The following is a 24,010-nucleotide window of genomic DNA, read 5'->3' on the forward strand; positions in this document are numbered from 1 at the left end:
AAATAATACACCAAAGAATATAGACTAATATCATTCAAAAAGTTGACAAATTCACTTACTTATAAAAAATTTTCTGTCTTTCTAACTATGCGACAATAGCCGTTACAAATTCATCCAAGCTAGTTGCTAAGTTTCCCACAGGAACGATGTTGCGACCCCGAGTGTAATTGATGGTTATCTGTTCAGATCACAACGTTATACAATATGCCATTTGATAGATGAAAACCTTGACTTTCTATTGTTTATAGGTAATATATAATGAAACGTAAGAGAAAACTATCAATGAATTGTGAAAGAGAGGATGTGGCAGGAGGGGTCTGATTTTCTATTTGATAGCTCTGTAACCAAAAAAAATTGAAGGCTATAAAAATTATGGTCTGTTTGAGCAATAATGATTTTATAAAGAGTGTTTTATATTTAATTTCAAGCATTTTTGATGGGTGATGGATAAAATAGGGATGATGACATGCTAAGACAAAAGTGTCACATGTGTCGCACTAGTGGAAATTCAGGATTTTTTCAAATATTGCCTTGTTGAATTAAGAACTTGAAACTTGTATACTGTTAAAATATGGATTATTAGCTAAGATTTTTTGCTGTTCTAATTGATATAACTTAAACAGAAAGTAGTTTAATAAAATTTTGAATGTAAAACACTAAAATCTTGTGTCATATGCAGTAAAGGATACCCGGAGCAATAGGGATAAGGGGTAAAAGAAAAAATAACTAAGAATGGGCTGATTTTTTAGAATTTTGTAATAATTTAGATAATATTTTTTATTCTAGTATTAATTTGCATAAATATTTGCTTATAGACATTATAAAATATCAATTAAAAGTTAATGATTTATCAAGCTTTGAAAAAGAGAAACTGCAAATTAAGACTTCATATTTGGTAATTAATTTTAAACATAAAGTATTTAATGACTTGCAGTAAAAAATATTTAAACATTTGATTTTACAACACTGTATACCACAATTCCTTTGAAAGATTTAATTTCTATTATGAATTCATTAATAGAACAGTTCTGTTATCCTTTCATAGTACTGAAAGAAAAACATTTATTTCAAAAAATATAAAAGATATATTAAGTTTCTGCATTTATAATAATTGGTGTTTTCAATAACCAGGTATTTAAACAAGTAATAGGAGTTCCAATGGGAGCTAACTATTCTACTTGTATTGCATATTTATTTCTTTATTTTTATGAGAATAGGTTTATTGAAAATTGTATAAACCTGGACAACTTTGCCTTAACTTACAGGTATATAGATGATTTAATTAGTATAAATAATCCTGAGATAAATAATTTTATTAATACTATTTATCTGGTAGAATTAGAAATGGAAAATACTTCAATTTCTAATGCAGAGGCACATTATTTAGATATAGAAATTAAAATAACTGATAATGATATCAATCTAAATGTTTTTGATAAAAGAAAAAAATTTTCTTTTCCAGTATATGGCTTACCCTCTTTTAATAGTAATATGCCATACTCTTCTGTCATAAGTATTATAACTTCGCAATTATTCAGATTTTGTGAAACCTGTCATAAATTACAATATTTCGCTATTAATGCAAAAATTAATATTCAATGGATTTAATAAAGAAACTCTGAATAAAATTATTAAAATATTTTGTGATAAATATAAGAACATATTAAATCAATATCAAGAAGGAAACATTAAGGAGATTTTGCTGTTAGCTTCCAATATGTATTTTTAGTTTTAATAAGGTTATTTAAACAACTTGGCACTACATTTATGAGAATGAACACCTTATTGCATATAAAGGCTTGTGCAGAGTCTGAAAATTGGTAGTTACAATGGACTTTATGGTGGTTGTGAGTTATACTAGTTAGTTTAGATATGTTGGTTGAGATTTTATACTAGTTTAATTTGTCTACTGTGCTACTAATAAGTGCTTTACTACTACAATGGGAGCTGGAATGCCAAACTCAGGAGGTAAGTTTACCTTACTTACCCCCAAGTAGTAATACCTTATTTAATTTTTCTTTCTTTCTTTTATTTATTTATTTTACTTTGGAGAGCACTCACCTTCTTACAACTGTCTGCATGTGAAGGGTGATATAGATGTGGGATGTTGTGGGCTAGAGCATCTACATCTTTCTCTCCTAATTTCTACTTTTGATTATTATTTTTTTTAATTTCTTCATGTGAGACTAGCGAATGGAGGTTAAGACTGATAGACGATGTATCCCCACCACAGTATCGGTCCTACTTCTGCAGTCACGTCCAAAACCCAGGGCACATTTTATATCCAACATTATAGCCTATGCTCTGGGGATTCTCTTGATAATGTAACATCTTTATTTGACTTTTGTTTGGGCTTGTTTTGTTCATTTGGATGCTATTTATCATAGGTTTGGATTTGCTGTTTTTAATGCAGCCCTTCCTTCTGATTTTGTATTGCTGGACTGTTTGAGTATTGATTTTATATATATATTGAGGTCCAACTGCCCTAGCCACCAACATAGGATATAGGGACTATGGCCCTATAATTAGAGTGTTTGAATGCGGCTTTAAAGAAAAAAAGACCTGTTTTAGTGAATCGAAGAGGAGTGGTGTTTCATCAGGACAATGCACGACCCCACACTGCAAAAATCACGTTCCAGAAGATTGAAGAACCTTATTCTCCCAACCTTGCTCCTTCAGACTACCATTTGTTCCGTAGTTTACAGAATCATTTGGATGGATTAACTCACACAAGCCATGAGGAGGTCGAAACTGACATTTCAGAGTTCTTCTCTTCGAAACCGAAAGAGGTTTTTAGTAGTGGGATTAAAAAGCTTGTAAGTAGATGGAAAGAAGTCATAGATAATCATGGAAACTACATTGATGATTAAATTTCAATAAAATGTAAGATTTGATCACTCGTTTTCTTTATTTAAAATCCGGACAGAACTTGTGGGATGACCTGATATAAATGTGAGAAGAGGTAAATATGTTTTGGAAGTTATCATTTTCGAAAATTGAAAATTTACTTCCAATAATACTTACCTACTCACACACACAGTATTAGTGGTTATAAACCTTCTTTCTTTGCCTCTTTTGGCTGACCGATTTTGGAAAGACTTCTGAACCTTTTATTGCACACATTTCATCTTGTAACTACTCTTGGTGGCACTGGAATGTCAACATTAGCCTTTTCAGTACATTAAAAAACATTGTGGTTTTGTGGGAACTCTTTATTAAACATGAAACAAAATGTGATTTACTTACATCAGTATTAGAGTGGACAAATGACATTCATGTGTAAAGAGGCAAATATAGTTAATTAAAAGCCTACACACCACTGTAACCAATTTATCAGCAAGAGGCATATGTAATTGGTAGCTAATAACAAAGAATTACAGCTGTTACTCTTGGACCTGAAATACTTCAATTACTTTCTTTATATACATTTACTTCAAGAAAACAAGTCAACAATTTACACATTGTGTGGGGCAAAACTCAATGATATTCATTGTCATATGACAGACTGTTGATTTATAGCATTGGAGTTTGACTTATTGCGATGGCTTAGGCCTTGGTATAGAATATTATTCATAATGTAATTAGTGATTTGTATCATAATGGATGATTGTTTGTTAACAGAAGTCAAAATGCAAAAGAAATCACACTATATTGGTTCATCACAATAAGCTATCTTAAATCTCAAGCATAGAAGAGGTTTTTTTTATTCCTGACTGTCAAGCTTTTGAGATGGTGTTTCTTTTAGGGAAATTTATCAGAGGGTGTTTCCCGTGTTCTCTCTTTTTTTTCCTTTCTTTATATATTATTATTATCCTTTGCCACTCTACTGTTACTCCTCACTTTTTCATTCTTTTACTCTTCCTCTATGAAACTTCTGTAACTGGTATTCTGTGTCCTTGATCTTTTTGTGTTTGTAATATCTCTGAGTATCATACTAAAGGTTGCCATATCTCATGCTTGAAAAAATTCTCAAAAATATTAAAACACATATATATGACAAAAAATTTTTTTATTATTACTTGCAAACATTTCAGGCAGAAGCCCTTCATCAGACAGTGTAAATCGTGTTCCATACTGGTTTATACTGCCTGATGAAGGGCTTCTGCCCAAAACTTTGAAAGTAATAATAAAAAAATGTTTTTTGTTATATATGTGTGTTTTTACATTTTTGAACATTTGTTTCATTATTTTTCCACATCTTGTGGTCTTTTCTACTGTGTTTATAACTCATGCTTGCATTAACATCTTATGTAATACAGTATTTTTTTGTCTATCTTCATTGATGGGGGCTCACCTGGCACATGTCTCATGTCAGTTTGCAAATATGAAAAATATACTTCTTGTTTCAGCTCATATGGTAGCTCTGTATATAACTTCTATGAACTGTACATATTTGATTGAAGCATGTATTACTATTTAATGTTGTTGTTTTTTTTCCACTAAAAGTTCTAAGGAGCTGAATGTTATTTCTGTTTTCTAGATCACTCCCAGTAACTTGTATCGATTTACAAGGATTCTCTTTCCTCCTCATCCAGAAATATTAAGTAAGATGTGCCAACAAGGATTTGATGATGCATTGAAGTTTCTACAAAGACATAGTAAGTGTATTATTTCATTCTATACAGAAAATATGCTAAATACCAGGCAAAGTATGTTTAAACTTCATATTCAAAGTTCCAATTTCACTTTTTATTTTCTTCTGTGGCAGAATTCAAGTCATCTTTATTTTCAATTGGTCACCCGTGATGAAGGTGAAAATAACAAATAGTTAGTTATCAGATTCTCAACATAAGTCAGTCAAATTGCTCCAATATTCTCCTTACTCAACATACATAATACAGGCAAAAGCCAATCAGCACACTCAATCTGATATCTCCACCAAGAGTATTTCATTACCAATTACATACATCAATTATTATTGAAAGCTTCTGTCCAAAAAAAAAAATTAAAAAATAGGATTTATATTTATGAATGGATTATAGAAGAGGAAAATGTTGTTACGTGGAATTCTGTATTTTTTATTGTTGTTTGTCGTGGGAGATAGTCATTAATTACACAAGGTATGTACCATAAAGCAGTATCATTTAAAATTTTCTTTACTCATTAATTTACAAGATAATTGCATTTTAAGCCCGCAGTTAAATCAAACTTGTATATTGGTGCCTTTAATGTTATTCGCTATTCTTTATCTGCTCAATATCTTTAGCAATTGGTTAGGCATAAGATCTTGAGAGAAAATTGAGTGAAATTCTGTCCAGAAACAAAAGACTGATGAAAATTTATAGAATGTAAAGCCATAAGGTTTCCTAGAGTTTTGAATCAGAATGACCTCTAAACACTGTGTATATGCATGAGTACAAACTTCCTGCTAAGACTACAAATCATGACTGGCATTCAAAATTTAAGTTAAAAAATAAAAACAGTGGATGTAGAAAAAAATTTTCTTAGATTCTGAAACAAAAAGTTTTGAAATTGAAATTATTTAATACATCATATTTCATGTATATCCATACACACACACATGTAATGGAAATAATTAATCCCAAAATAAACAACATGTACTTTATCAAACAGTGAGTTAACCTTGTGAATATATTTCATACAGAAATATGAAATCTCCTTATTTTCAAAAACTTCTACTTGACACCTGTAGGGAGAAGTGACTTCTCTATTTTGAGAGTTTGGCTTGATCCATGATATACAATATATTCTGTATGGGTATGTTAACAGTGATCAAAAGAAGCAATTTTATCACTGAAAGTTAAATTAGGTTAAAGTCTCTTTGCCTATGTGGGATTCCAGCTAAATGTGAGCGAAGGTAATGTACTGTATCAGATGTTATTATTTTCCTATTCTGAAAATATATTTCCAGTAGGTACTTACCTCCTCTCACACTTCTCACCCTTTCTCTTCACTTAAATCGGTTCTTCCATTCTGCCTAATCTCGAAGTTATAGTTTGGTAGAATCAATTAGAGGGAGTCACATGGGTGGGGAGGGTGTGTCAAGCTCCTATTGTTGGAAGGTTGTCACATGATCTTGAACAATTTCCAAAATTCTTTCTCCTTCATGGTTTGACTCTGGCATTTCCCAGTCTATATACATGAACTCAAAATTGCCCATAATTAATTATGACCTCATTAACAGCTAAAATCTTAATCTCACTAATTTTATCAGTATCATCTGGTGGTCTGTAATAAATTCCCACTAAAAGCCCTTCCCCTTTATATGTGCTAATAGAAATCCAAATGGATTAAATCTCCTTGCTATTATCATTGATATCCTCAACAGGATGTAATTCACATTTTACGTATAAAGCCACTCCTTCCCTCTCTTTAGTACTCTATCCTTATTAAATAACCTAAAACCCTGTATGTCAAAGAAATTTCTCTCATCAAAATCATCCACATTTATCCATGTTTCAGTTAGTCCCATTATATCAAAATTCTCCATTCCTACCAGTATCATAAGGTCATCTATTTAATTTCTTATATTTCTAGCATTACAATAGTAACAAGTAAGTCTATCTGTATAACTACTTCTATACTTATTTCCTATGTTCAACTTTTCTCTACATCTTTTTTTTGCCCTTCGTTTACCCTGGCCCACTTCACTGTTTAGTCCTAGTTTAAATCTTCCCTTATGGATGAGTTAATAGCCCTTCCAAAAAGCCAGATCCTTCCCTATTTAAATGTAAATCATTCATTCCAAAAAAGTTATCTTCACCCATTGAACTGATCCCACAAGTCCAACCAGCCTATCTGATCATCCATACATATTAACCTAAGCCTAGCATTTAGCCCTAGTGACCTACTCATAATTTCATCCCCATACTTAATTCTTGGCAATATCCCTGACACAATTAAGTTATGGCCTTTTTCTCTAAATGCCCTTATCAACCCCTTGTCTTTTAATTAGCTCCTCTGACCTACGTTGCCCTACATCATTATCTCCTACATGCCTTGTTTCACAACTTTTTTTAGGATACCTATTTGAAGGTTTTAAATTCCCAGTTTATTTATTTATCTTTTGTGCTCAACTATGAGCAAAGGATTACTTGATATGGTAGCTATCTTTATACATTGTAATGATAATAAACATAGCTTGTAGCTAGTTGATAAGGTTCACGATGAGTTACTGTAGCTATTGACTATTTCATCATATTAGTTCAAGATGTATAATGTTAAGCTGTAGCTGGACATTGTTATGGAGATTTGTTTGATAATATAGGGAGCATTTATAGTTTTTTTGTAAATAAATCCTCTGTATATATATATTGCATAGCAATGGGTAAATATGTGCCTAGACTAAAACACAACCCCCACTAAGTGCATATAAAATTTTGCCAGTAGAAAAACAGCCTTTTCAAATAAAATTTAATGCCTAAAATACTGCTTTAAATAAACCTTCATGTCCTTTAAGGTAATTATTCTATGAATGTGTGTGGTAAAATTTAATATTTTCTGTATTGAATTTTTTTTTACCTCTTCACTTCATACATAATATAGAGGTTGGCTTCCTAAAGACACCAATTGTATAGTGTACAAAGTACTGAGTATGCTACATGTTATAGTCATCTAATCCAAGTCTTCAAACACCTTCAAGAAACCGTGATGTTAGATAATATTTACTGGACAAATTTCCATTTCTTTCATAAGGTAAAGAATGAAAGGAAAAATATTTTATAACCTGTCTTTTATACGAACAACAGAGATGACACTTTTTCATTTATATAATCAAAAGAAGTCAATCACTTTGTCATTTTTTGTTAACAATAAATGTAAATCACATTTTTCATTTATATAAACAAGAGAAATAAATCACTTTAGCAATTCCTGTAGTCAACAAAGTAAATCAATGCATATTCCACAAATTTTCAAAAAAGGGAAAGTAAATTTCTTTATCTACACACAAAAGTGACTTCATATGACTTTTGTAACTTTTAAAAAATCATTTGCAATTTCTGTCAACAAGAGTAAATCATTTTCTTATTACTCATACAATTGCAGTGAATTACAAAAGAAAAATCACTTATAAATTCTGTATAAATAATAAATGTAAATAATGTTACACTAATACTTTCTTATAATCAACAAAAGATAACTTGTATATAATATCCACATTTGCTATAAACATTTAACATAATGTTTTTTATAAATAATGAAAAAGTAAGTTTTCTGTGGACACCAAATATGAATCTTATGACTACAGATGACAAAATAAGAATTACTTGTATTTGTAGAAACTATCAGTAATGCTTGTGATGATGGTAGCAATAAATTCTCATTTTTGTTTGTTCTAGATCTGATATCTTGTATGAGATGTCTAGAGGTACAGTCTAGTTTTACTGTGGCAGAAGCAGACTCCTCTACGGAGAATGATAGTATAGAAAATGAACCAGAACATGCATACGATGGTTGTATAGACTGCCGCTACCGTAAACAGATGGCACTAGTGGACAGTGTACCCGAGTCTGTGGTGAAAGGTAGATAGTGAAAACAGACAATTTATTTAGAACTTTCTTTTAATGAATTTCAGCTAAATTTATAATGAAAATAAACAACATATACAAAAAAGTTTGGTAAAGCAAGAAGTACTGTAAAATATGTGACAGTCACTGTGGTTTGTTCTTTATTTTCATGTGAATTGGAATATAGTAACTGTGTAATACTATAATTTTATTAGTATAATAAGTTATATATATATATATGGGAACTGGAAATCAATATGTAATACACTTGTAGAGTAGAGTAATCATTAATTAACCCTTTCTGGATCAGAGTGGATGGCACAAATATAACCTGTTTTTTTATATATATTTACTCTCACAATGGAAATATTTAACTGAATTGCATTAAAATTAACATAAACTTGTTAAGTATTATCTAGTTTCTGCTGTAAAACATTCATGCAATTTGATCTTGTAGTTCTGTAGTTTTTATATTGGGAAATTAAAAACTTTTGTTCTGAGACAATTTAAAAAACACATTGAAATACTGTCTTCCTTCTTAGGATATAATTTTATTTATTACTGATAAAAAAAAGTTATGTTTTTATATCCCTTGAATTCCAGTATTGATACTCATTAATGTATTTCTTTTGATACTTTGTTTTGGGATTATTGTGGCCCAGTGGTTAGTATGCCAGACTGTGGATCTGCTGGTTCATTGTTTGTGCTTCTTTACCATAAAAACAAAAACCATGCTCTTTACTTTTGGTCTGTGGGTGCTTTATAAGGGTGACAGTCAAATCCCACTATTCTGCACTGAACCAAATCATACAGTTATATCTTGTGCATATTAGGCATGAATCATTTTTTCTTTAGCATTGAGTAGTTGTTTTTCTTCAGATTTGATGATTTAGCTATCGTGTACTTCCCTGACAACATGTAGAACAACAGTTATTCTTGGAGGATTCTTTGAAGGATGGCAATTAGTTTTGGAAGGCTTTACTAAAGCTTGACCATTTTCACAGCTCTTCTGAAGAAGGCATCAGTTTCCAGGATTTTGGCTTTGATCACTTTATCCAGGTTGACATGGCTTCTTTAGGGGTAGACCAGGGACAGCAGAGTTGATTTATCTGCATTTTTAAGTTTAATCATAGTCTTAGTCATGAGGGTCTAATTAAGTCGTTGTCTTAGTCTATTTCACAACAACAAGGAATAATAAAATACAAATACTGTCATATAATTGTAATTATGGAATTATAATGTAGGATTATTTATGACAATACTAAACATTTTCTCCAAAGCCTCGTGTCAGTTACCTAGCTAGCTATACTGAAAAATAAGTAACTTGATCAGTTACTAGTCTATCTTATTAAAAAATTTTAATTTGATTTACCTGAAGATTCAGAGAACTATAAATATTAAGAAACATTAGAAATGAAAACCTGAACAAAAAAAAAGAGCACTGAAGCTAATCAAGGGAAGGAAATTGAATTCTTTAGAGAAAGTGTTCCTGTTTTTATACAAGCATAGGAAATCACACCCATTAAAATTCTTGTCAAATAAATTAAAACTACTGGAAAGTAAATTTTGTTTAGACCATGCTAGTAAGGAAAAGAACAATGGAGCCCAAAACTTTTTCACTACTTGTTTGAAAGAGTTTCTCGGTCCGGTATTCTGTATATCAGTGAATAGCACATTTAGAAAATAAGAACCTTGAATCTTCTCTGCAATGTTTGTGATATTGCCTCTTGATTGTGTTTCCATCTTCATGATAGTATCTAAACAGAAGTTTAAGAAAAAACTGTAGAATGTTGCTGAATGGTGAAGGTATTTTTGGTGAAGTAACTGGCAAGTTCTTGTTATATTGGTGGCTTTGTGTTTTACAGTACCAACAAAACTTGTTTCAATCAAATGCATCTGTCTGTGGTTATGTTGAACTGATGTGAATGTAACAGTTACAAAGTTTGCAATTTATCCAGTGTGCAGTTTTCTACCAGTTTTGTGGTAGAATCTACTATTTTGAACTAGGTAGAGTGAATTGACTTGCTAGAAGTTAGCTGACTTGTTAATGTTCAATAGTTACTAACAATTCCCAATCTTATCATGTTGGAGCTCACAGAACATTAAGTTAATGAGGAAGGGTTATTTTGTGATGATGAAGCAGTCATGATAAGATAGTCTTTACCAACTGGAAAAGAAACTCCCAAATTGCTTACTTGGTTTCCATTTTCATTAGCACTTCATGGCTGTGATATGTTAGTATAAGCTTATTGGTAGATTTAGGCCTGTTAACTCTCAAGCCTCTGTTAGCTTTCATTATTTTCTTCATTTGATTTCTGGTTGCTCATTATGTTAGTACTTTCAACTAAAAGTCTTAGATCTCTGTCTTGTTTCTTCCAAACACAGCATGTATTATTACTGCATTATTTTTGAAAATCACTGACTACACCTCTTGTGTCTAGAATTATGGAATTCAGCTTGGTAGAAAATTCATGGATTTAGAATGTTTCATCTGTTTGCTGCTGAATGCCTAAATGCTAGAGTCATCTATAAACAATACTTAAGTTTTTGCCTTTACGAGTTAGCAGTATTGTGCACTATATATTTTGTAGGTGCTAACTCTTTACATGACTCGATGCTGACTAACTTTATGTTTTGCATACTTAAAGAACATAATCACCAACATGTACACAATTAACATATGAAGAGTGAGACAGTGTTATAGATTTGTATACAAATATACTGAATGTGATATTCAACATGTAGTATGTTAACTGTATCTTGAGTATGAGACTCAATGCATGTGTTAAAATGTATCATTCAACATTTTTAATAGTTTAGTTTATTTATTATACTGCAAGTTAAGTTTTCAAGCAGAAAGGTTGAAAACTATAGTAAATATATAACAATGTGAAATTTGAATAGAACTACAAGAAGAATGAGTCAATATGTGCTTATTCTATAATTTTCAAAACCTTTATTTTTTAAGCTTGATAATATTATGTTTTAAACCACAGGTAATGTTGTGTTATATCGGAAAACACTGATGCAAATACCTGTATGAAAAAAAAAAAAAATGCTTTTTATAAGTTTATTTTATAACTTTTCTGACAGCCATAGAGAATGCTAGTGACCAAGTTAACAAAGGTGTGATCAACTGGTTATTTCGTCACCGGCCAGTCAAACTGTTGTCACTTCTGTCTCTTCCTTATGTGCTACCTGTTGACATTGTAATTGTTATATTTTGCAAGTAGGTACCATACTATGAAAATATCAAATATCTTTGTGCAGAACACCAGTTGTCAAAAATAAAAGGCTTTTACTTGTATTTCTTAAGAGTATAATAATATACCATGTTGTTTTTGGGCTTAGGATTCTTCTACAGTAGGTGTCTGTAACTTGTTGCCAATAAATTTGACGATTAATAAACAGCATGCACTTCACTTATTTTCAAAATAATACACACACACACACACACATATGTTTAACCAGTTAAACGCATGTACAAATTCTTCACACTATAGAGATTATAGGCATATCATAAGCACTATATGTATAGTTTTCTTCTTGTCAAAGTCCACTTAGGCCTATTCAATAACTTTAGAACTTCAGTTGACACGCCGAACCATCTTCTCTCTTACTATTGCACTGGTATTTTGTGTGATTCACTTACAATTGTGGCATGAGTAACTGTAATAGTTTGTTTTTTTTATAAATATTTTCTGTTCCTTTAGTCAAAGTGCACCCAGGCTGATTCAGTTAATTTAGAACCACGCTTTATAGTTTGTTTTTTTTTTTTTCTAAATATTTTCTGTTCCTTTTGTCAAAGTGCACTCAGGCTGATTCGGTTAATTTAGAACCACACTTTATAGTTTGGTTTTTTTTTTAGATGGAATAAATTCTTCTTCTTTTCTACTGTTAGTCTTACACTAACATATTAAACGTTAGGCCTAACACTTCTAAGGTAGTTAATTTCATGCAGAACTTTCTTTGCCTGTAACTTTACTCTTTTGCTATTATCTGTCTGTTATTTCCACTCATCTCACACTATTTATATCTTTATCACTTAATCATCTGTCCACATCATATTCTCGATGCCAGTGTATTGCACTTGGCATTCAATAGTGTAAACATCAATGAATTAGTAACAAAACTTCCTAAATTCATCTGCTTTTTACTCTTATTATAACAAAAACTAAACAATAATAAAATATCCACTCACAAAAAGAAATAATATTTAAACTAAACAGTTGTTTATATCATGACACAATATGTACATATATTAAAATTAATAGAAGTTCAAACATTTGAAGTTGTGTAAACTAAACAAAAGTTTTAAAACAGTGATATTATATAGAGTATTGTATTCTTATGAAACCTACTTTTTTTTTTCCATAGTCTGAAATTTGAACTTATATAGCTGTGACAGCTTAAAAGATAACTATAATAAGATACCTATCATAGAACAATGCGATTCCTGGCAAAGTGTCTTTCTTGAATATACTTGTCAACTGTCATTTAACATCATGATTCATGCCAAACAATTTTTCGTGAATGCCTTTTTCACCTGTCATTTAACAGTATTTTTCATATGAGTGTTTGTCACATTTCATAAAACAATATTCCTATAGAATAAGCTACTTTCCAGATACACAATAGTGAATTTTAATTACGAGAATATAAGTTATATAGAATAATTAGCTTCCATTTTGTGCATGTAAATGTTAAAACAATTTTGTTCAGTTTAATAAAATTTGTCTAATTTCATTTGCTAGGCTATGGCAGTTAATGCCCACTTTGCAGAAGGAGCTACAAAAGAACTTGACAAAAGTATTGAACACTTTGAATTTAGTCATTAATAGGCTGAACAGCAAGAGACATATGTACAGTGCAAAGTGAGTATGCTATTACTGAGACTTTACAATTTTTAACTTTGTTATTATGACCATCACTAACAATTTATAAACATTTATGGTATACTATTACCATAGTTTTATGACTGTAGTTTGTCACTCTGATACTGTATAGGGTCTGTACACTGTAGGTTTTGTCCTGCTTGTGTTATACTATTATTACCATAGTTGTATGATTGTAGGTTTTGTCACTATGATATTGTATATGGTCTGTACACTGTAGGTTTTTATGTCCTGCTTATGTGTTATACTATTATTAACATATTTGTATGATTGTAGTTTTTGTCACTATGATACTGTATATGGTCTGTACACTGTAGGTTTTTATGTCCTGCTTGTGTTATACTATTATTAACATAATTGTATGAATTGTAGTTTTTGTCACTATGATACTGTATAGGGTCTGTACACTGTAGGTTTTGTCCTGCTTGTGTTATACTATTATTACCATAGTTGTATGATTGTAGTTTTTGTCACTATGATACTGTATATGGTCTGTACACTGTAGGTTTTTATGTCCTGCTTGTGTTATACTAATATTACCATAGTTGTATGATTGTAGTTTTTGTCATTATGATACCGTATATGGTCTGTACACTGTAGGTTTTTATGTCGTGCTTATGTGTTATACAATTACCATAGATGTATGATTGTAGTTTGTCTCTATGGTAATGTAAAGGGTCTGTAAACTCTAGGTTTTTTATGTCACACTGATGTGTTATACTGTTACAATAGTTGTACGATTGTAGTTTTTGTCTCTGTGGCACTGTATAGGGTCTGTATAATGTAAGCTTTAATGTTGTGCTTATGTGTTATACTGTTACAATAGTTGCATGATTGTAGTTTGTCACTGATACTGTATAGGGTCTGTACACTAAGTTTTATGTCACTTACATGTACATATAATTTAAGGACAAAAAAGGACTTTTATTTAGGTCATGCCATCCCTTAAACTAAACTTTTAAATGAAAATAAAATTCAAAGCCAGCTTTTATCATTCATATATTTATTAAGTTTTCCCTTAAACTCCCATAAATTAACTGCATCCACCACATCTGAAAGCAACCTATTCCAAAGACCAACCACTCTGTTAGAAAAATAAAGCAGTCTTAGTTTAAAATGACTTTTACCCAGCCAAAATTTATATTTGTGTCCCCTAGTTCTACTATTCTCATTCTTAAATTTGAAAAAGATGATTCATGAGTACTGTCAATTCCCATAACAGTCTTAATCCTCAGTTAAATTCCTCTCTAACTCTACTTTTTTAAAAAGAAAACAGCTTCAAAGATCTTAATATGTCCTCATATAACAACCTTTCCATCCTAGGTATCATCTTAATAGCCCTCCTCTGAACCCTTTCCAATATATCAATCTTATATCTAGCTCAAGGCACCCAAAACTATATACAATACTCCAAATGTGGCCTAACCATTGAAATTATAACTTCTTTAGAGTTATATTTAATATTTCTTTGGAAACATTAAAATTCTATTTGCCCTGCCACGAGCAACATCACATTTCTTGGATGGCTTAAGAGGCTGATCAACCAGAACCCCAAAACATTTAACATCCATAACACTGTTAAGGTTATTCTCATCAGACTTATACTTATAATTCAAATTATAATACCCCACCTGCATTATCTTGCATTTATTTTTATTAAACTCCATCTGCCATTGAATTACCCAACTCACAAAATCAGCAACATTTTTCTCACATCCAGCAACACCCAGAACTTTAATATCATCAATAAATTTCAATAATTTGTTGATCATTCTTTCATTGATATAAATCAAAAAGAGCCAAGATCCTGACATTAGTCCAGTTTGAGTAAGTTGCATTTATAAAAACCCTCAGCTTTCTTCCATACAGCCAGTTTTCTATCCAATGAGCCAAGCTATCCTCCACACCTACAGAGATAACTTTTTAACAAGCTTTTTAATTGGCACCTCGCAAATGCTTTCTGAAAATCCAAACAAACACCCTTACTTTCAGTTAGTTAAGCAGTAACCTCTTCAAAGAACCCCAAAAGATTAGCAAGGTAAGATTTTTCCCCTAGTGAAATCATACAGACTATCCAAAAAAATTCTAAACTTTGTTAAATGACTTTGCAAAGCATCTTTTAACAGACTTTGAAAACTTTTCCCCAAGACTTATATTATTACTGGGACAATTTTCATCCCCTCCCTTGAAAGGAGGAGTGACATTAGCCAACTTCCAATCTTCTGACAACTGCTCATTGTTCAAGGACTGTTAATAGAATAGTAGCAAGTAGTTCACATATACAATTCTCAAACTCCTTAAAAACCCCTTGGGGAAAATATTACCTGGGCTGAAGAGAAAAACTTCTGGGCATCCCTGGGTTGTTTCTTTTAAATTTAATATCCATTAGATTTTAGGAATATTTAAACCAAAATTACCATCACAATAACTGCCGTTGTTGCATTATCTGGCCAAGAAACTTTATCATTCTTTAAAGTTTTCTGAATTTTCTTTAAAAAGTTCAGAATTAATGTGATCATCTTTTTCAATCTTGTTTCTATCTACCAATTGTTCTGGACAAAGAATTTTGCTTTTAAATCTTCATTAGTGAAAACTGAAATAGAAAGTACAATTTGATAACCAAGCTGTCTGATACACATCAGATATGAGCATTCCTGTATCATTCCCTCAAGAGCTCTACTCCCATCCTAATATTTTGCTTACTCTTAATGTATTTGAAGAAATCCATTACTATTAATTTTTACATTTGCAGCCAACCTTTTATCATATAGATTTTTCAATTTCCAATTTTACCAACTCTTTTAACCTTATATAATTCTCTAAATCTCCCACCACTGCAGTCAATTTAAACTTAAGTTATAATTCTTTTCATTGATTTTATCTTTTACTTTTTTATTCCAGCCACCTTTTTTCCTTTAAGTAAACATGCTTTTCTTGAATAATTAAAAATTTGTTTTTAAAATTTGCCCGACTCATAACAGATAATTTGTCTCATTCTTTCAAAATTAATTTTTTTATTTGGAACCAAAATCTCATTATTCTTTATTACCACATCCATTAAAACACCAAACCTAATTACATAATGATCATTTGCTCTCAGAAGCTCCCCCATTCTCCACCCTATCAACCCTAAGAAGTTTACAGTAAATTTAAAATAGCATCATTCTTAGTAAGTTCCCTAACCAATTGATGAAGAAAACTATCCAGATAGTTTCTAAGAACCTTCCTCCCTCATCATTTCACTCTAACATTAACCAATCTATATGCCTGAAATTAAAATCCCACATCATTATGACGTCAAAGCTGAATTATTTATCTCACTGCAGAGTGTTGTTTTTTTTTATCAAATTCCAACTGAAAGCCTTCTCCTTTTATAACAACTAACAGGAACCCAAATAGATTCAACCTCATTGCTGTTAGCTTTAATAATAAAAAAATCAGGTGGAACCCCTTATTATGAGACTAGTTGTACAATTGTAGTTTTTGTTGCTATGATACTCTACAGGCTCCTTTTACTCTAGATTTTATGCGTATATTATTATGTTACTGTAGTTTTTATAGTGTACTGTTTGTGATTTTTTTTAATCTTGGTTTGATAGTGTAGAGCAGCATTTCTTATCCTTCTTGATGCCAGGGACTGGCTCACTGTCTCCCTGCTGGAGTCACTTTATCTTGCTTTACTAATAGGATTCAATACTACAGATATAGATTTCTCTATAATGCTAAAATTGCATGGTTTGTATAATCCTGAAGCAGGAGAACTTTGCACAAGCCTTGTATTGTCTTTCTAACCAGTACACTTGAAATCTCAGTTTTTGTTGTTGTTTTTTTGTCAGATTACTAGAATTTATTGTTGTCCTTTGTTGTGTTTTCTTAGGTTTTCTTGCCAGTTAGCTGTTACAGAATATGATTACAATAGGGATGAAGATACTTTAGCTTACCCTACTTGCCAACGGTCATTGAAATATGACGAAATCTTCTCAAGCAAGCTTGTAAGTGATCTAGAACTAGGTCGTGTCAAGAGAAAGTCATATGCTGGTCTACAAGGTGACCCCTCACCTATAAAGCATCAGAGACGACGATCCATTGAAACTGACATGTACATCCCAGAAAGAGTAATCAGCACTATGAACTTGGGTTTCACAGTCAATCTAGAAAGCACTATTGAGACTTCCAAGAATAAACAACAAGATGTTATGGATGTACTTAAGTCTTTTGGTAGAGACCACAGTGAGTTAAACGCCATTGATATTACAAACAAAGCTTTAAGCTGGGATCTAAGTAAATACCAAGGTAGTATTGATCCACAAAATGCTGATAACTTTGAGTGCATTCTTGAAACCACCTCAAAACATGAAGCTCTCATGGCTTTCTATTACATGGATGAGAAAATGCAAGTAAAAGTGACTGAGATTTTTAATATTTGTGACTCTACTGATAAACCAGTGAATGAATATGATTCAGTATGGAAGTAGTTTTAGGCATGAATAGTGTGAGAGTGACAGAAAGCTTAAAATAACATTCTTTGTCTCAGGAAGATAACAAATAGAAGGAAGTGATTATAAAAGGGGAAGTATGAAAGTACATGTCACTGCATGAAATGCAGGAGTTTGTACTGATTCCAAATTTAATATAAACAAATTAGTTATTCAGGGTAATTTATACATTTTATTTCCTAAAGATATTTGTGATTATGTACATTTATATATACTTTTTAATTGAGAACTTTGTAAAAATGTAGAAATCTACAGATTTTATTGTCATGCTAAGTTTTTTTTTATTTTGTAATTATATATATATATATATATATACACACGCACACATGAAAGGACATCTTATTTTTTAAGTACAGAAAGTTAGGTTACATTACTATTAATAATATATTTTTCTTCTGATGAATTAGTTTGACTTTCAGATGTATTAATTACACTTCCAAAGCTTTATCGTTTGATATATAACATAAAAGAATGTTGTCAAAAATGTTTTGTCGAAAACAAGATAGTTACAACATAACATGTTTTGGGACAACATGGGACCTGTTGGTCCACCTTAGCTGTTTCCATCCTTTAAACTAAATTTAAAAAATCAAAATCTTAAAGCCAGCCTTTATGATTCATATACATAAAGTTCTCTTAAACTCAATTAAATTTACCTCCTCTACAACATCCAAAGGCCAACCACCCTGTTAGAAAAATGAAACTGTCTTAGCTGAAGATGACTCCTACCTTACCAATATTATAGTTGTGTCCCTTTATCCTACTATTCTCACTGTAAAATATGAAAAAAGAACCATGCATCAACACTATCAATTCCCTTTACAATCTTAAACATCTCAATCTACCCCCCCCCCCTCTTCTCAACTCTCCTTTTATCAAGAGAAAACAATTTGAGATTTCAGCCTCTCCTCTTATGACAACTCCTCCATCCCAGGCACCATTCTAGTAACTCTTCTCTGAAATATTTCCAACAATTCAATGTTTTTCCTAAGGTAAGTAGCCCAAGATTGAACACAATATTCCAAATGTGGCCAAACCAGTGACCTATACAATGAAATTATAACCTCTTTAGACTTGTATTCAATATTTTTGTAGATACAACCTAAAATACTATTTGCTCTACTACTAGCGACAGCACACTGCTTGGATGGCTTTCGAAACTGATCGACTATTACACCAGGATCCCTTTCCTTCATAACACTGGTACGGTTATTCCCATTCAAATTATGATAACCCACATGCACTATCTTGAATTTATTATAATTAAAGCCAATCTGCCATTTATTTGCCCAACTCACTAAATGATCTAAATCCTTTCGTAAATCAGCAGCATCCTCTTCACAGCTAGCAACACCCAAGACCTTAATATCATCTGCAAATTTAAGTAATTTATTGACTATTCCTTCATCTATATCATTGATATAAGTAAAAAAGAGCAAAGGTCCTGAGACTGAGCCCCGAGGTACTTCACTTGTGACATTAATCCAGTTTGACTTAACTCCATATATAACAATCCTCTGCTTTCTTCCATCCAGCCAGTCTTCTATCCAATTTGCTAACTCATTCTCCACACCAGTTATTAAGCAAAATTTATAAAGAAATTTCAGTTAACATTTCATTTTGAAAACAATGTGCCTCCTCAGGTTGCATAGCAGAAAGGCTATGGGCTTATAAAGCAAATAGAACTTTGATATTTATGGTGTGCAGAACATGGATAGCTCATTGTGTAGGTTTTTACTTGACAGCAAACAATAAAAACAACATTTTTGTTATAATTTCTGCAACTCTGCTTTCAAATTCATTGTAAATTTGTTTATTAATTGTATTATGTTCCTAAAGACATTTGTTGTTACGGGGATGTGAACACAATTACTGTAAAATTAAAGTTTTTTTTGTAGCATTGTTGATTTCTGTGGCACTTTTTAGTCAGTGAAGTGTATCATATGATCAATATTGCATGCCTTTACTAAATTGTAACATGAATAAATTTAAAATCCCAACATTGTTGAAAAGTAAAATACAACATTCATGGGAGAATGTTTGCCAGGCTGGTATTTAATTTACTTGAATTACATGATTATTTTATTGGATTAGTTGTATTACCAACAGAACCATGGTTACATGTTCAGGTACATTGCACACACAACCATGGTCACATGTTATGTTTCACATTGTTTGATATGGTGTAGTTTGACAAAGGAAAGTGCCTTAGCCTGATTAGATTGTCAAATATATATTTAAATTTTTTGTTTGTGATATAAACCAACAATATATTCATGTGTAATAAAATACACTTGAAAAGAAACCTGGTGGTTGTAAGACATTTTTAGGTACAGTGGTTGACTTTACAAATAAGCTGAAATAATTTGATGACTAATATGTGATCTTTTATCTACTGCCATACAGAACACACATCCAAACCAATTTAATCATCTCTCCTTGATGACTGATGTAATAGGTTGTTGCTTAGTCCTCATACACACCTCATTTGTTATCTTATCCCTCCACGATATATATACAGAATTTCCCTTAACCGTCCGTGATGGGCAGCTTCCAACTCTCTAATTTACCATAGTCAACAGGCTCACTTTTGTCTGCAATTTGAATCCCTTATTTCTCCAAATGTTAAGGTTTCCAAATGTAAAACTTGCTTTATCTATTCGCATTCTAATCTCCATGTATTTTCCATCACTTGATACAATACTTTTAACGTAACTCCTGAATCTGTTCTATTTATTTACATCCAATCACAATTCTTGTTTTATCTGATTATATTCCAACTTTCATAATTAATGCTTTAATAATGAGACCAATCCTACTTGCTTCTGTTTGTGTTTGCTGTTGTTTCTGCAATGCCTGTCCAGGATGAATCCACTGTAGTAATATCATAAGCAATATAATTACTCACTAATTCACTCCTGTCACAACCGAGCTAGGTGAGGTTGCCTGTCTGAGTCAATTTTAATAGCAAACAACAATGGAGATAAGATGCAGCCTTGCCTAACACTTATGATAAGTCTAAACCACTCCCTTAGTCAAGACTCGGCCCTAACTGCACAAGCATTGTCTTTGTATAAACATTTTGTAACATTTAATCTAATTTGAGGTATACCATATCTCTTATAAATGCTCCACATAGATACTCTATACATGCTGCCAAAAGCTCTTTTAAACTCAATGTGATTAATTATCAATGGTCTCTGCCATACAAGAGATTTTTCACTTACCTATCTTAATGTAAAAATCCATTCACAGCAAGACTGTTCTTGTTGAAAACATGTCTGTTCTAGTTTCAGCATTAAATCCACAGCTTTTTTCTTTTGGGTCATTACTTTGCAGGGCACTGACAGTAGGCAGGTACCTTTTCAGTTTAAACACTGGCTTAAATCTCCCCTTTTTTTGGGGAGTGTAATGATGATTCCATTTCTCCAGCCAATGGGGTTCTTTTTCAATCTATACTCCATTACCGGAAATTGTCAAATGTTCAATAATTTCTTTTGCTCTTGCATTTATAATTGTGCATGGATTTTATAAACACCTGCTGCTTTTCCATTTTCTAACTCTTGGATAGCGTTTTTCACTTCTTTCATTATATCATTTTGCTTTATATCAAAGTCATGCATAGTTGTTGGCTCTGTACAATACAGAACTGCTTCAAAATGTTCTTTCCATTGCTTAGAGATTTCTTCATGTATTTTAATCATATTGCTTTTGAAGTCTGATTGATTCTGTTTATAATTTATCTTTACCAGACAAGTCTTTAATTTTTAAATAGTTTTTGAATCACCTTTCTTCACAGTTAACTGTTTTGCACAATAGCCATGTATTCCTATTATTTTCAAGTCTTTGCGTAACTTCATTATCCATATCTCTGTACTGCTATTTAAGTTTATCATCTTTTGTTTGCAATTTTATCTTGTTTAAATGTAACTTTATGTTCTCTTTCTTTCACCAATCCAAGGCATTCCATGTAGCATTTATAATCCACTGTTCCTCTTATGAATCCAATAACTTCAAGTATAGCAGCTTTACACTGTCCATGTATATTCTCTTGTACGTTCTGTAGTATACTATATCTGTTCTTTAGTACCAGTTAAAAAATTTGTCTTGTAGTCTTTCAGATTTATTGTGTTTAATCTCCTTTCTCTTCCTACTACAATAATTTTCTTCATTTGTAATATAGCTACTAAAAGAAAGTTATCAGAGTCAATATCTGCACATCTAAACATTTATATATTGAAATGAGGAAGCCCACCTTCTTGAAATGCAGATTTGGTTTGTCTAATTTATATTATACCATCAAAAAGAAAGAGCCAACTATATAAACTAACAATATGAACTTCTACAGACAATATCTTTTTAAAAAGAATGCAGGAATTTTGGTACCCAAAATGTTTGTTATAATAATGACCCATTTCCTATTAGGTGCCTATATGCAAGCCACATTTGTCTTTTGTATAAGCCTGAAATTTAATCTCCTTTACAGATTTAGTTTTCAGGTATTTTTCAACGTAATTATTTAACATCGAAAAATGTTATGGATAACCTATAGCTCAACCCTGCAAGGAAGGAGGTGGAACCTTCCACCACTAATAATATTCTATGAGATTACTCTGGTTATGAACCATTACTCTGCAGCATAACTTACAAGTGTACTGCAGGAAACGTTTGGATAATATGCTGGGGTAAGTGTACATCTTTTTTACAACCTTTTCAATGTTATACTACCCCCCCCCCACCAGTGGCACAGCAGCAAGTCTGAAGACTCATAAAAATAATAATAACCAGGATTCAATACCAGTGGTGAGCACATCACACAAAGTACATTGTGTAGCTTTATGTGCAACTGCAAACAACATTAACAATCCAGTGTTATATTTACTACTGCTATGATTACAATGATGATGATGGCTTTTCTATTGGTGTGAACTGTAGTAGATCATGATTTAGTGAACTATTTTCAGAAAGCTATAAAAAGTAAATTCTTTTTATCTGAATTCCATACTCTGAAAACGTCACCATGATGCCAAATTTGCACTGTTTTTTATTCTTACTATTCCACATGCTTATTGATTTATCTTTTAATATGTACATGAAAATATATGCAAAGTCTATTACTAGGTCCGTCATTCTAATGTCAAGTCATTGCCCAAGAGGCCTTTTGTTCAATGACAATTTTATGTTTCATCTGTTTCCCATTACCTCCGGCTAGAAAAGAAAAACGCCAGTGTGGCATGGCTGTTTCATCCACGTCTGTTACCAATCCCGCTAGTATTGCTCTTGTGATCCAGCCAAATTCAGAGATACAACCTGTTGCTTTCTAAGTTTCCATAACATCATTAATAACAGTGACCACACAAATCAGACTTTCAACAAAGAAGACCAAGAGAACGTCATTAATTCACTGTCCTATCAAGGTGTGTTGAAAAACAAACGCGGAGATAAAATTTATTTGCACATTCAATGGGATAATCATATTCCGAAACTAATGTAACAATATGTAGATCTGAGAAAATAAATAAGCATCTTCACCACCAGTAACCAAAACAAGAATAACAATCAGCCAATAGAACATCATTGTCGACCAACCCATGACATCCATTCCATTGCATCTGAAAAAAAAAGAAACCTGACAAGATGGGAACACCACTTTCATTTCCAGGTCACACAGTTGGCCAAAGCTTGAATGCTGATGTTATAAATGTAATGACAGATGCGGAAATGAATGGACCCAAACATTTACATCATCTAACTATAAGCCAGCTGGAAAACCAACTAAAATACCCCTATTGCTATAGGTAGGGGTCAGAGGGCATGGCATTACGTTTATATACTTACATTCAAATTTTTTATTGTTTTATGAATGTATGTCAATAAGATTGGTATCAAATTGTAGATTATAATTACAATTCTAGTATTAAACATGGGATAATTTCTCGATTTAAATATAAATATTAAAACAAAATTCCTAAATATCGATTTTTGTGTGTCACGTAGTATGTTGAATGAATCTTTGGTTCAAATTAGATGTCCAGATACAAAGTCTATAGTTTCTTACGAATTGGAAATTCAAATTACATATATTAACAACCCAAGCTAGAATATAAAAATAACCTCCTTTCTTTTCTATTTTCTGAGATATTATATTTAG

General features: G+C 31.7%; 1 protein-coding gene and 1 long non-coding RNA gene across 4 annotated transcripts in view; one reads left to right on the forward strand and one right to left on the reverse strand.

The window, feature by feature from the left end:
• LOC106465962 (patatin-like phospholipase domain-containing protein 2) overlaps positions 1-18,135 on the forward strand; it is a 40,547-nt gene extending 22,412 nt beyond the window's left edge. For 2 of the 3 annotated variants that reach the window (XM_022393927.1, XM_013926211.2), the window contains exons 6-10: positions 4,481-4,598; positions 8,301-8,483; positions 11,562-11,697; positions 13,223-13,342; positions 17,241-18,135. In XM_022393927.1, coding sequence (XP_022249635.1) covers positions 4,481-4,598; positions 8,301-8,483; positions 11,562-11,697; positions 13,223-13,342; positions 17,241-17,838 — 1,155 coding nt within the window. In that variant the 3' untranslated portion in view covers positions 17,839-18,135. The remainder of the gene's footprint in view (positions 1-4,480; positions 4,599-8,300; positions 8,484-11,561; positions 11,698-13,222; positions 13,343-17,240) is intronic. The other variant, XM_022393928.1, reaches the window with a different exon arrangement.
• On the reverse strand, positions 2,238-23,710 carry LOC111087399. The gene is made up of 4 exons (XR_002612102.1): positions 23,698-23,710; positions 22,210-22,214; positions 9,736-9,740; positions 2,238-2,313 (listed from the first exon to the last, which is right to left on the reverse strand). It is a non-coding gene; the product is annotated as an uncharacterized LOC111087399 (long non-coding RNA).
• Between the last annotated feature and the right edge of the window lie 300 nt (positions 23,711-24,010).

The sequence above is a fragment of the Limulus polyphemus genome, unplaced genomic scaffold (genome assembly GCF_000517525.1).
Source record: "Limulus polyphemus unplaced genomic scaffold, Limulus_polyphemus-2.1.2 Scaffold2103, whole genome shotgun sequence".
Lineage (NCBI taxonomy): Eukaryota > Metazoa > Arthropoda > Merostomata > Xiphosura > Limulidae > Limulus > Limulus polyphemus.